This window comes from Aptenodytes forsteri, unplaced genomic scaffold (assembly GCF_000699145.1).
Source record: "Aptenodytes forsteri isolate BGI_AS27 unplaced genomic scaffold, ASM69914v1 Scaffold119, whole genome shotgun sequence".
NCBI classification, from domain to species: Eukaryota; Metazoa; Chordata; class Aves; order Sphenisciformes; family Spheniscidae; genus Aptenodytes; species Aptenodytes forsteri.
The window spans coordinates 8,357,490-8,371,176 of record NW_008796165.1 but is presented as its reverse complement, the minus strand read 5'-3'; the positions used below and the strand labels follow the sequence as shown (position 1 = coordinate 8,371,176).

Here is a 13,687-nt window from a genome sequence, read left to right as displayed (position 1 = left end):
GCAATGGAATTGAAACAAAAGCATGATTTTTTTTTTTAAGTTGCAATAAAACACATTACAGAGTAATTTATTTTGAAAACGCTTTGCATAGATTTAATGCAAAAAAAACCCCAAACCAACAAAACCAAAAACCAAACCAAGAAACACTTCAGCTCAGATGAAGTATTGCAGGAAAATGCCTTTCGGGCCAAAATGTGTATTTCATCCCTTCCATGTTCATCACCACACTGAAGTCTGAAACAAGTGAAGTGTAAGCCAGCATAAAAAAGTACAAACCAGACTACAAAACACTGAAGATGCATAGGTAACTACTTTGTAATCAACCAATCAGTCTTTATTATTGCTAGGTAATGGAGAATCCAACCAAAAGGGAAAATTGTGCAACATCCCTCCCTAAATTCCCACTGAATCTTATTTCAGAAATAATACGGACCTCTGCCTTGATCTTGCAGTCCTTACAAAAACAAACCTCTCAGATTTTGTCTGGCTTCTTGTCATGAATGTGGCAGACGTGAGCTTGCATTTTGCTTGATGCTTTTTTTGTTAGTATGGTGGGTGCCTAGATGTGCTCAACACCATTGCAAGACAATGGTCTAGTGCAGCTCTTGTTGATTTCTCATTAGTTTTAATATGAACAGGATTAGACCTTTAAAACCGAGAGTAACTATGTCAGAAGTGTAGGTTGACCAGGGGCAGTAAAACTGTGAGAAGTTAGAGGACTTTGAGAAAAGAGCAAATTAGTATTGTAAGGTTGTCTAAAGACCTTAAGACTCTTAAAAACCAAAAAGGCATGATATGAATCACATCTGTCCTTCAAAGTGACAAAGGTTGTAGAGCATTTGAATTGAAAAAGAAGAGCTGTTAAAACTTGCTAAGCATCAATACAGAGTGATTTGTGATTAAAATGTAATTGCAGTGTTCCTGTAAATTTCTTTAATGCTGGATATATTAGTTTTCTTTTAATTTTGACCCTGTGTGAGCTAATTTTTTCTGTGTACATTCCAATAGGTTATTGGAGTTCCAGGATGCTTGGATTGATAATTTGTAATTTGCCAGACTATATTGTGTATACATATATTTTTCATCCTCTTTGATGCAGGCAGTTCTACTAACTGGGAATAATCACCTACAGTGATGCATTTAGCCCTCTGTGAGCAGTCATGGCGGTACAACATGGAAAGGGAACTGCAAAAATGACACCAATACTTTTTATTTGTCTGAACAAACCTATCTAAATGAATTTATTGCGTTGTTTGCCTGTTCAAATACAGGATGAGAACTGTAAGTGTAATGCAACTTAGATCCTGCTTGGTGCAAGTTAAACAGTGGTGGAACCGAGGGCAGAACACAAGTCTACCGATTCCCTGGACTTTGTTCTGCTCACTTGACTGCTTTGCCACATCTCTTTGTTTTGTTAGCCTTCACTGAAACAGAAGGGCCGAAAGCTTGAGTATCTTTTTAACAAAAGACCTTTTACATTGCTGAGGCATCAACAACTTGGTGGTTTGAGAGCTGAGTTAACCTCAAAAATAAACTGTGTCGTACTCCATGTACAACTTGAAATGCTGACTAAGATCTCCTGAATTCCAGAATTGCATCACTGTTGTGTCTCTATGCAGAATATTTGGAGAACGTGAATGTTGAAACCAATTGCTTTGTTGTTAGAAGTAATGGCATTTCTGCAGCACCGAGTCTTAGTCACAGGCCAGAAATGTGTTCAAGAACACAGAAAGATAAATGCTGAGATATTACTAGCTTGGCACACAGAACAGGAAAGGATATGGTAGAATTAATTTTCTTGCATTAACTTATTTGCTTTTGAATTATGAAGAAATTTCTGTATTGTCTGAAAACTGAATAGCAACAAATTATTGTGAGAACTGCTTACTGGTTCTCCTTTTCATGATAATGAGAGAGCTGTTCATCAGAGATTATTTCTGATCTCGTGTGGGTTTGGAAATGTTTGCAAAAGAGGAAGAGAATTCTTCTCAACTGATGTGCTTTTTGTTTTCTTTGAATGTAGCGATTTTTTCAGTCTCAGGCTCAGAACATTTGTAACGCAGTGTTGCTCAAAGCAATCATCTGTTTACAAAAGTAGTAGTCATTGATTTAGGAATGACCTGGCAAACTTGAAAAGGCTAAAGAAAGAAACCCCAGGTGTATCCTGGTATCTCCTAACGTCTCTCTGATTATCCAGCATTACGAGAACAGAAAGTGGTGTCATGGCAAGAATTTCTATATTCAGTGGTGATATTTTTGAAAACATACAATGGGAAGGACACCCTGGTGTCAGCGACAGTACTTACCACATGTGTTGGCCTGCGTATCAGCAAGCCAGGTTGGGTTCATGTGCTGGAGGTGTCTTAGATGGTTTTTTGTTAAGAACTGAAATGCAGACCTTTGAAATGTGCTTTGGGATGCCCCTCACATCCATGAATGGTTGAAGTGTTAGCACTAATGAAGCTTTGGTAGACCGAGTGGCACAGTGTTTGTAGGGAGCAATATGGTTTTACTACTCCTTCCTGTTTGGAAAAAATGAAGCTGCTTTGGGCATGTGAGACTAATCTCTCTTCAGTTCCGTTTCATACTCTATAAAGAAATTGTTTAACAATTTATTACTTTTTTTCTGACTACGTGGCTAGAAGCAGCCCTCTCTAAATCTCTTTGTAAAGACAGAGAGAATGTAATGCTAATTGTTGTTTCTCTGTACATACTGAGCTCTCCACCATCATAGTAGTAAGGTGTGCTGCCAGGCATATTCACTATTGACGCAGGTAGCTTAAAAGAGCTGCAAAAATACGTGTTGGTGCAACCCAGTCCTTTCCACCAGTGCTGCCTTTTAATAGCGTAAGATTAGCATTATCATGTAAAAATTGAAACTGTATGTTACACTGAGAGCCCTTGATATAAAGGGAGTAAAGGAGGCCAAAACACCGTATTGTCCAAATTGTTAAACATAAAATCAAGAGCAAATACTTCAAAATTACTTAAGAGGAAACTTCTGAGCTGAAATTGTAACCCTTCAGATGAACAGCTATGTTCTCCTTTCCTTCTATGTAGTAAGACTGGGTCCGAACAGTTTCTGTTGTGTTGCAGAAGAAATGTTTCAGTGGGACAGCAGGAGCAGAAGCCAGCTGTGCAGTATAGGTAGCTTTATAGCAGCAATCAAGCCAGAACCCAGGTTGGTATTCACTAGAGTAGCTTTGTTAATGTTTCTGAATAAGATGAAAGCAGTATCAGTCATCATTGAGCCAAATTGCACCAGTGCTGTTCAAGCCCCAGAGATAGAAGGTCCCTAGTATGATTACAGAGATTTTGCGGTGAAATTTCTTTGGGATGAGAATATAATCTTTCCATTAGATGCTTTTCTTTGATCTTGCATCTCACTTGCTTCACGTGTTTGGGATATATTTGGGAAAACAGGGCGTGCTTCCACTGCTTCTCACTCCAAGAGTCTCCTGATAATGGAGAGAAGAGAGTCAACTACTGAGTCACCAGCACTTTGTCTTCTCTGTCATGGTTTCTCATCAAGTACTGGTTTAGCTCAATTGTGCATGAGACTGTATTTTATTCTCTTCCTCCAAATTAAGTTACCCATGCAGACTACCTCAACTGACTTATGCAGATAATGTAGATTTGGCAGAGAAATGCATCCATATTTTAGGATATAGTGATTTAACTTGCTTTCAGTGTTTCACAATACGGAAGGAGCTCTTGAATTTACTATTAAAAGCATTACTATAAAGGCACAAACTTCAGACTTACCTTTTTTTGCAAAGTTCTGATAATTACTTGAAGTAAAATGAGTCAGTAGTTCAGCATTTTGCAGAATACAAAGTTCAAGATCCTTTTTATTAATGAAATCCATAAAACCCAATGACAAATCATAAGGCATATGTGCTGCAAACTTACAGTAAGAAACCACTCAGTATCATGCACACAGTGAAATAAAATTTATGCAGAAATATGGTAACTCCCATGCTCAAAAAAGCCTTCCCTCCCCCCCCCCGGCTTTTGACCATGGAAAACATCATGATTCTTTACTTTTGAAAGTGCTTTACTTTTCATTAATATTCAGAAATTTAATTTTGCTTAGTTCTGCTTATTTATTTTGTTTGATATTGCTGTAGGCATAAAAAGGATTTGATGCTTCAGTAAAAAGGGCATTGCCTAGCATGTCCCAAGTAATTGTGCTTCTGACTTGAGACAGTGGGGATGCAGTGGAGTAACGAGATCAGGTCTTACCTTAACTCAGAGGATACACTGTAATTATGATTTGTGAAGCACCCCCAGTCATGGTTCCCAGGGCAGAGAACGATGATTTCATAAATAATAAAACCACAATGAGAACCATATGACTGTCCTTAGAAGACCTGTGACCAAAAAGCAAAAAAGGAAAGAAGCTTCTAAAACCAAGGGGGAAATGGCCTAAATTTGGATGTATTTCAGCTCTTAATTTTTTAGATTTGTTTTCTTTAGTTAAAAGAAAATATTGATGTATGTGAGGGAAGAGAGGTTGCATGCTGAAGGTTGGCTGAGCATGTAATTGTTACCAGAGAAGTGGTATTCAAATAAAAAACTGCCAACTCAAGTCTTGAAGAACTTGGCAGAAACAGCCAGAGCCTTCACCATACAGAACCGTAAAGACCATTTGGAGAAATACAGTATCAATTAGGAATTGTATAAACAGCTAGTGAAAATGATGAATAATCTTTTCAGAGTAGCTCATGATCCTGCCATGGAAGCACCCTGGTTAATTTTAAGTTGTAAGCAGTAGTTATTCCCAACTGGGGAAAAAAAATCCAGTAATGTCTTTTATCTCCTGTTGTGGCCCAGGTACATAGTGCTGTTACGAACATGTAATGGAGTCATTAACGGGGCAGCCTGTGGACCTATTACAGTAATTTTTATACCAAATGCAGCACAGGCTTTCCCTGTACAGGATGTCATAAAAACAGCAAGAGATTTAATCAGGTATGTTAATGTCTTCAGGGTATCTTCCTGAAATTATCCTTCGCTTGTTTATCGTTTTTGGGCCTTCCTTCAGCAGTTGATGTCTTCATTACTGGTCCTGCTTTGTGTAATCTAACAAATAAGATCATGTGTAGGAGAAAAGACATGTATAATTTTTAACATTAGATGCTCTTGGAGAGACTAACTTTTCTAGGTAGATCATAGCTGATCAACTTCTACAGTCCAGCTGTGTAATGAGATGACTGCTTTTCCTGCTTGTAGCTGCCCTTCTTATGTACAGGACCAGTACTGCTGATGTGCCAGCAAAGCAGTTTAGGAGCATACCTTATTTTATTTTGGGCAAATTCGGCCAGGTGAGCTCACTCCACTGATGAAATTGTTTATGCCAACCCACCCCATTTTGCATGACATTAAAGAGAGATTTTTACAAAGAACATGTTGAGTCTCGCTACCTCCCAAAGTTATAGGAACCAAGAAGCAGCAGTTTGGCTGGTGGATTGAAGCCTGTTTTGTGGAGAATCCTTGCTGGGAAGAAGTAGTTTCTTGTCTCTCTCACCTGTCTGTTTCTCACAGTTGCAGCAATTAATGCCTCAATCAGTTCTCCTGCATTTCAGCTGGCCTCATTTGAGTCTCCGTTCTGGTTCGTAGGTTTCTGATGTGGTTCGCTGCTGCATGCAGTAATTTTTGTTGTTCCAGATCTGTAATTACAGGGATATTTGACTTCTGCTTAGTTTGTACTGAATGAAAGATAGCTGGTGCTGCCACTAATTTCAGACAGGTCTGTAGATCAAAGATGTGCTGGCAATTGCCAGCACTTCTACATTAGTAGCAAGTATCCAGTGGTATATGAACTTCATGTGTCATGGACTGGCTTCCAAATCACTCATTTGTAGTATGTTGTAAGTGAACTAACGATGCTCGTAACTCTCATCGTATCATCCATAATGACCAATCAGAGAGTACGGTATCGCAGGCAGGCAGACACTGCCCTACTCTGCGCTCACAGTGTGACTGTCACTCAGAGCTGGTTAAGTAGTACCGAGTGCTGCTGCTAGATGTTCGTGCCTAAATGCTGAGTGGGCATACAAATGACTATGTCAGAAAACACAAGAGATTTAGCAGAAAGGTAAGTAGCAGCACACAGCATTTTCCATTTGGCTTAGAGGCGGTTCTGATATTGCTGTTGAAAGCAGGAGAGAATCTGCAGCCCACTGAAGCATGACTAATCAGTTTGCTAAAATGCTTAGCACTCTCTAGTTTAAAGTATTTCTTCCTATTGTTAACAGCAACAGATGATGATTTGTAGCATTTATGTAAGGTGTGTATTGTGTTCGGGTGTTAAGCCCTTTACTAGGGAACTATATCAAATGTCAGGTTTCCTTGGAGCATGAGGGAAGTGTGCAACTTGTATTTTTGCTGCTGCTGGGGGTGGCACTGTGTTAATAATTCTTATTCCAGAAAAGATGCCAAGTAATTAATACATTTTATTTGTGCTTTGAGCCTCAACAGTGTTTTTTTCTTTGTCATCTTTCTGTTTCAAAGGAATATTTTGTAAAGGTTTATTTATATTGAATGGGGTAATTCTCCTGCAAGATAAGAAACAAACAAACAAAAAACCCAGGTAAAATGTTACTGGTCTAAATATTTTAAAACAGGTGAGACTATGTTTTATATAGTGTAAAATATGCTGTTTGGTTCAGGGACACGGGTTTAAAAAAAGCAGGTAAGAATTGTAATTCATGTAAACAATAATTGGCAAAGTTTTAATTATGACAGTAAGTAAGGCTCAGAATAGTTAGGCAGACATGATATTGCATATTTTATGAGACGGATGCCAAGACTTGGTTAATCAATGTTTGCAAAGCACTTGGAGAGGCTCTTGAGTGCAGAAGGATTTGCAGTGTATCTGAAGTGTGATGACAACAGCCGCTATGAACAGTGTCATATAATGTTTCTCTCAAATTTATAATCCTGTTTTTCATATATATAATTATGCTCTTTTTTCCTTTGCAGTCATTATTCTTAAAAACAAAACCAAACCACTGCTGCAGTCAGTGGTTACTACTGATGCTGTCTGTTTGTTCTGTGCTCCCCTGTCTTTTCCTAAGATGATACCAGGACTTTGCTTTCCGTTTTTCCTTTCAGCAGGCTATGTGTTGGGCCATTTTTTAAGGAAGTAACAGTTTCTAAGTCACAAGGCAGATCACATCAGTTAGAGTTGTTCGGAGTCAGGAACGTGATGAGGATTTGTTTGTGTTTTATTGGGGGAGCTTTTTTGTACGGACTTGTATACAACATATTAGTGCAGTATAGCTCTTTGATCATTAGATGCAGATGTTTCAACTGTCCTGACATTGGCCAGGTTACCTTAACTTTGTTAGTGCAAGGCCTTATTGTTTCTTCTGTGGATTTTTTGTCCAGCAGTTCTGGTGCTGATGAACTTGGGCCAAACTTATTCAGCTGGTCTGTATTATCCTGTTGCCAGTAACCCAAAGACCAGCTGAGAACCCTTGTAACAGGTCAGGCTGACACCTGAATGTTGTAAGGAGAAAAATACAGCCAGAAAAAACCACTGAGACAATCTTCTGACTTTGAGATGCAGCGGCAGTTTTTTTGTTTGAGTGCAGTGGCACTTCTTAGGGACAGTGATGTTCCCAGGAGCATGCACAATGTGAAATTTTAACCCACCTGCAAGCCTGTAGTGGTCTACTGGTGAGGAACCATGCTGAACATGAGCTGAACTAAAGCAGATGTTCCAGCAGCAGTTGATGTAATAGTCTGATGCAGTTCGGCAATGTCTCATGCTTAAAGTGACAACATGATCATAATGTCACTAGCCTGTAGTCTCTGTCAGCTTTACACACAGTCAGATGTGTGTTGTCACCCAGTGCTTCTGTGTTCCTGATACCTGAGCTCATCAAATTGCCACGTTCCCACATGGTAAATTCTGCATGTCCAGGCTCTTATGTACAGCACATGCAGTTTATCTTATTTTCAGAAAGTACAAAACTTGAATTGCTTTCCACATGACACAGAGTAAGAGCATAGTTTAAAAAAACCCAGACCACAAACATAACGGAAGACACTTTCATTTTTTGCAATCACTAGAAATGTAATAACAGATTATACATGGGAATAAAGCTAGAACTGAAGATGAGGAGTTCAAATGTAGCAGTAACGCACTGGTAGAAGGAGAACAGATGTGCTGAGTTTTTTCTCTCTTCTTCTGGCAGGTCACCTACATCAGACCTCAACACGGCATTGCATGAGTGTATGGCAGCTCTGGATTTATTTCTTAACAACAAGTTCTCGGATGCTTTGGCTTCTTTACAAGCAAAGTAAGTTGATTACATTTACTGGTTTTCCTCTGTTTATTTTTCTTTGCTTCACCATCTATCAGGAGAATTGACTAGACAGCTAGTTCTCTGTTAATAGTTGATAAGACTGCATGGTTTTGGTTCAGAAGGGGGTGGTAAGTTAATGTGTTAAGTTTTGGGGAAGACAGAAAAGTGCTTTACACTTGAGTGAGTAAATAACAAGATTGATCAAAGGTAACTACAAAAAGTACAGAATTGTTGTCCAAAGAAGTAACCCCTCAGCTGTAGTACAGTATGTGAGATTCTTGCTCCTGGAAGAATAAAAACCATCTTCTGTCACTTTTTTTTTCCCCCCATATTTTTCTGCATACTGTAAGAATTTGAGAATTCGTAGTTTTGTGTCTAAATGAGCAACTGACCATGAATTGCCAGGTTTGGGACACATTACTTTAGGTATGAATTCTTTTTGTTGTTGTTTTTTAATAACCACTTGCAGAAACTTTCTCACAGCTTATTTTGCAATTCAGTGTTGTGGTCATGCACTCTGTTTCCTAATTACATTGCAGCCCAACATGTAATGAGTCACCCAGCTGCAAGCAGTGAGGTCATAAAATAGCTTCTAAAAATTGTTGTGTCTTTACAATGTCTCTGATTTTTCATACCCTGTCCTGAAGTTACCTGTGCTCTTGGCTTGTTGAAGTCCGTGGTTAATTCACATTTTTTTCCCCCAATTTGCTCCATTTGTTTTTGAATCAGCAATTTACATCATGCCTTCTTTCAGGCCACTGGAATATGAAACAAGTAAAATTCATAGGTAATGCAGTAGTGTGTGTTTGATATGCATCAGGGGTAACTATAGTGAATACTACATATCTGCTTTGCTGAGGTATCAGCCTCAGTCTTTGATGCCAGAATCTGTAGCTTAACCATGTAAGTACACTCTGTGCAAGACATTAATGATAAATTGTAGGCTCAGATGTATTAATAATACTGGTTTTATTCACAGCAGTAGTGTTTTTTGTTTATATGTCATCAGAAGATATCATAAAAATGGTAAGAAGAATAACCGTGTTTTCATTAAATTCTGACAGTAAAGCCCCTGTGCCCATCTGGAAATGCTTACTCAGTGCTTAGCATAAAATAGGGAGATATTTTATTGAAGGGGGTTTCCAAAACACTGCAAAAGCTAGTGAGGCTGTGGGTTTTTTTTTTCTGTAAATCCATTTTTCTTCTATTGCATATGGTTTTTATTCAGCTTTTGTTGGGCCCTGCAGAATATATTTCATGAGCTGATACTCTGTTTTTGTACCTGACTGTATTCCACACTGCAAAACCATTTTGAAACTGATTTTTCATGTTAGCCTGTTGTTATGAGAAGGCCCTTATTCCTGTTGCCTTTGGCAGTGAGGGAAATACAGACTTAGGATCTTTGCGAGTGTAATGCAGAAACAGGATGCTAAATTTCCCCACAGATGATATCCATTATGGACACACTCCATCTCTTTAGGGAACGACAAGTGCTGTAGAGTGGGCACATGTGGCAATACTGAGTATTTTCTTTAGGAGTCATCAGTTCCTCACTGTTGCCTTTTAGCGTGCTGAGATTTGAAATTGGTTTTCACAGTCCATAAACATACTATCTTTGTTTAAAGAAATACTTTTCAGTTTTTACATGCTTGTAAAGAATTTCATATCATAGATTTTGCAGCTTTACCACTTATGTTGTAGGACATACTCTGCTCTGTATTACATTACTGCAGATTCACTAAATTACTCACATCTGGCTTCCACAATAAGTGTATTTTCAACTGATTTGTACCATGTGTAACTGAGAGCAGATTTGGCAATGTATGAGAGTTAAAATCGGAAGATCTTTCCTAGCAGCTTAAAAATAAATATCTGAGGACGGTGTCTAGACTTGTGTTGAGGTAAAGCTCTTTTTTTGCTGTTAGAAAAGCAAATCCATCGTAAAGAAGAGATCTCGTTTCATAAAAAAATTCATCTGGCATTTTTTCTTCATGTTACGTAACTTTTCTTGTTTCCTCAGCTACCTTTTAGGTTTTAGAGTCAGTTTTCTTTATTATCATTAACAATCATTGTACAATAGTGAGCTCCAATTATCTTGTGGTTTCTGCAGTAAGTTTAATTAAATTCATCTTTTATATGGAGTATTCACACTAAGTCTAAGAACTCTTAAGAAATTCCTTAAATTCAGTCATCAAACACAGCAGTGCTTTTCAATATGTAACCTGTTAACTGTGACAATGAGTAACACTGAAACTGTTTAGTCACTGGAGTGGGGAAAAAAAATCTAATCTTCCTCCTCAACCCTGAGATACATACAGTAAATCAATTAAAAGCTGACTAGATTTTAGCTCTCATGTAATTGCAAACAGATAATCATAAATTAAAGAGTTGATTCTGGTGAGATGTCCCCTTTCCTTCCCCAAGACAAATGTTTAATATTTAAATAATTATCCTGAAGGAAAGCATGACATAATCACCTGATAGTTTGCTGATGTCAAATCACTTGGGAGAATGGTAAATAATAAAGATAAATGCATGACACAGAGTAATCTGGATCATTGGATGAGCTGCAACGCATCTGTGTTGCTGCTTGCAGTATTATAAGAACAATATGAGAACAATTCATTCTGGGCAGTTGACTTTATTCTGAAAATAGTCTCCAAAAAGCACTTGGTGTTGTTTGGTGGAATGTTAATTCTAGAATGACTGTGTTTGAAAGGTAAGTTCAATCCTTTGATGTGGGAGTATCTCAGGTAGGTGTGAAGAGATTGTGTTACTGCTCTGCTAGTTACATGTGAAACTCTTATTGGAATAGTATAGTTCTGTGGTACCTATTTACTATCACTGGAATTTTTAATATAAACCCAATTTACAATATTAAATGTTATCTTGTGTATTCTGATCTTTTAAAAGTTTAAAGAGGTTACTAAGGAATGAAGCCTTTTGTAATGACTGTCTTCACGGCGTGGTGAAATGTTCTTGCCCTTGTAGAACAAAAGCAAACATGAGGTTCAGTGGGGTGGAGGAGCTTTCTCTGGGAACTGATCTAACAAAGAAGGTGTGTGATTGTCAAACTGAGAGCGGTGAAAGAGTAAGGAGAAGCACATGGAGGTAGAGTGAAGCTCTAGGCAGTGTTTGGGTAAAGATGGTGTACAGCTCTGCAGAAAGCTCGAGTTAGCTATTTATGGTAAAGAACGTCAAGAACATGAAGGTGGTCATTATTTCCAGGGGCTTTTTATCTTTTTATGCCTGGAGTCCGGAAGAACACAACTTTTATAGTCTTTGTAAATAAATACATTGCTGCCAAAACCTGACTTAATTGTTGGTTTCACCTCCAAGCTGAAAGAACTTACTGGATTCCAAATTTTGGAGAATGGCTTAGATCAAAAAAGCTCAGGGGTACTCTTGTTGAACTGCAGCTTTTTGGCTTAGACCAGACTTAGACCGTTCTGGTGGCTTGTGGTCATTAGGGAACCACCATGTTGGTGGCTGATCAGAATGGTCCTTCCAGTAAACTTAATGCCAGTGGGGAGTTTTCATAGGAAACAGTTTTTTATTGGAAAATGTCGATTCATCAAAATGGAGAGTGTCTACGGAAGCCAATGCAGTAAGTCTAGTGGGTTGTTTGTACATTGGGTGGAACTTCTGGTCAAAGATGAGGAAAGTCTTCAGGGCCCGTGTGACCACATTCTCCTGATGCAGTTTCAATTTGGGCCTCAATCTCTCACTTTTGGGTATACCTGGATGAACGGACTGTTGGCTGGTCTGGGGAGGGTCTTTCTCACTCTGTGTTGTTGGATTTGTTTCACTTGTTAGAAGCATCTTGATACTAAATCAGGGCATGGACTTGAACCTGGGGTTTCTGTAACCTGGTGATGCGTGTCCTGCCTGCTGGATTATTGTAAAAGGATCTGCAAAAAGATTTTGGGCACTGTGTTTTGCACAAAAAATACTAGCCCCTGGGTTAATTCTGAGGTCAAAACAAGCCAAGCTTTTTGATTTTTCATACTTCAGCTGGAGGGGAGAGCTGTCACTGTCCTCACTTAGGTACTTTTTTTCAAGCAGGAATACAAGTGTTCTCCAACAGCTCTGAAGAAAGGGCAGTGCTACAAGATGATAATGATTACACCGTAGCTGGAGAACAGGCATGTGGCATAACTCCATAAGTGCCTAAAGATATTACTTATAATCCTCTTATTCAGCCATGTGATACCAACTACTGGGATAAGTCATTAATCAGAATATTAGTTGTATTTATGTTATAAAGGCTTGTTAACTCCAACAATGTCCTGGGGAAAGTGCTGCTGAGGAATACAAAGAAGAAAAAAAAAAGCTATCAATTTTCATTCTGTATCCATCCGTATAAAATGCAGGCCTTGAAACTTCTGGCAATATGCCAGGATGTAACTGGCAACTTTAATTGTATGGTTAGTATAAATAGCATAGATAACTGTTACATTTGGTTGCATTTCTACCCGCCTCCCAGCCCCTGGAAAAAAAAAGAGTAAATTTGAGTGTTGCTAAATACCAGTTGACTAATGATAAACATTAATTATTATCTCCTTTAAATATTAGAAGCAAAATAGATGAAAACATTGATTACGGCAGGGGGGGTTTGGTGTCAGAAACAAATTACTGGAGAGGGAAATCCATCTTCACCATGTATATGTGAAAAGTATAAATTTTCCTTTTAGTGCAGTGAATTTAATATTTATCTGCTTTGATTTTGAAAGCAAATTTCTAAAATTTTGGAAGGGGACTATTTTAGTGCCTTCCCTGTGCTTTGAATTTGAACCTTTGGAAGGGTTTTTTTTTAATAAATACGAGATGAAGTGTGTTTCTCTGCGCCCACTGACGCTGATGAGTAATCAAATGAACAGGAACACTTCATCAGGCTGGCATTTTATAGTATGTTCATTTTTTTTCTACTTTGCATTATCAGTCTACTGAAAGAATCGTGATGCAGGAGGCCAAGACAGAGCTGTCCTGACTCCGCTGGATTTTAAACTAATTTCTCCATTATCTGTCTGTTCTTCTTACTCATGTTGGAGATGAGATGGATGTTAGCATAGTCTGTGGCTCATAGTACTTACGGCAGTAGGTGATTTGATCCATCTGCAGGTCCTGAAGGAACTGGCAGATGAAGTTGCTAAGCCACTATCCATCGTACTTGAGAAGTTGTGGCAGTCCGGTGAAGTTCCCACTGACTGGAAAAGGGGAAACATAACCCCCATTTTTAAAAAGGGAAAAAAGGAAGACCTGGGGAACTAGAGGCCAGTCAGTCTCACATCTGTGCCTGGGAAGATCATGGAACAGATCCTCCTGGAAGCTATGCTAAGGCCCATGGAGGACAGGGAGGTGATTCGAGA

At 38.6% G+C, this 13,687-nt stretch overlaps 1 protein-coding gene across 1 annotated transcript in view; it reads left to right on the top strand.

Annotated features, from left to right (window-relative positions):
- The first annotated feature begins 8,211 nt into the window (after positions 1–8,211).
- TTC39A (tetratricopeptide repeat domain 39A) overlaps positions 8,212–13,687 on the top strand; it is a 41,198-nt gene continuing 35,722 nt past the window's right edge. Inside the window, exon 1 of the mRNA XM_009287356.2 lies at positions 8,212–8,312. Within this exon, the coding sequence (XP_009285631.1) occupies positions 8,248–8,312 (65 nt within the window). The 5' untranslated portion in view covers positions 8,212–8,247. The remainder of the gene's footprint in view (positions 8,313–13,687) is intronic.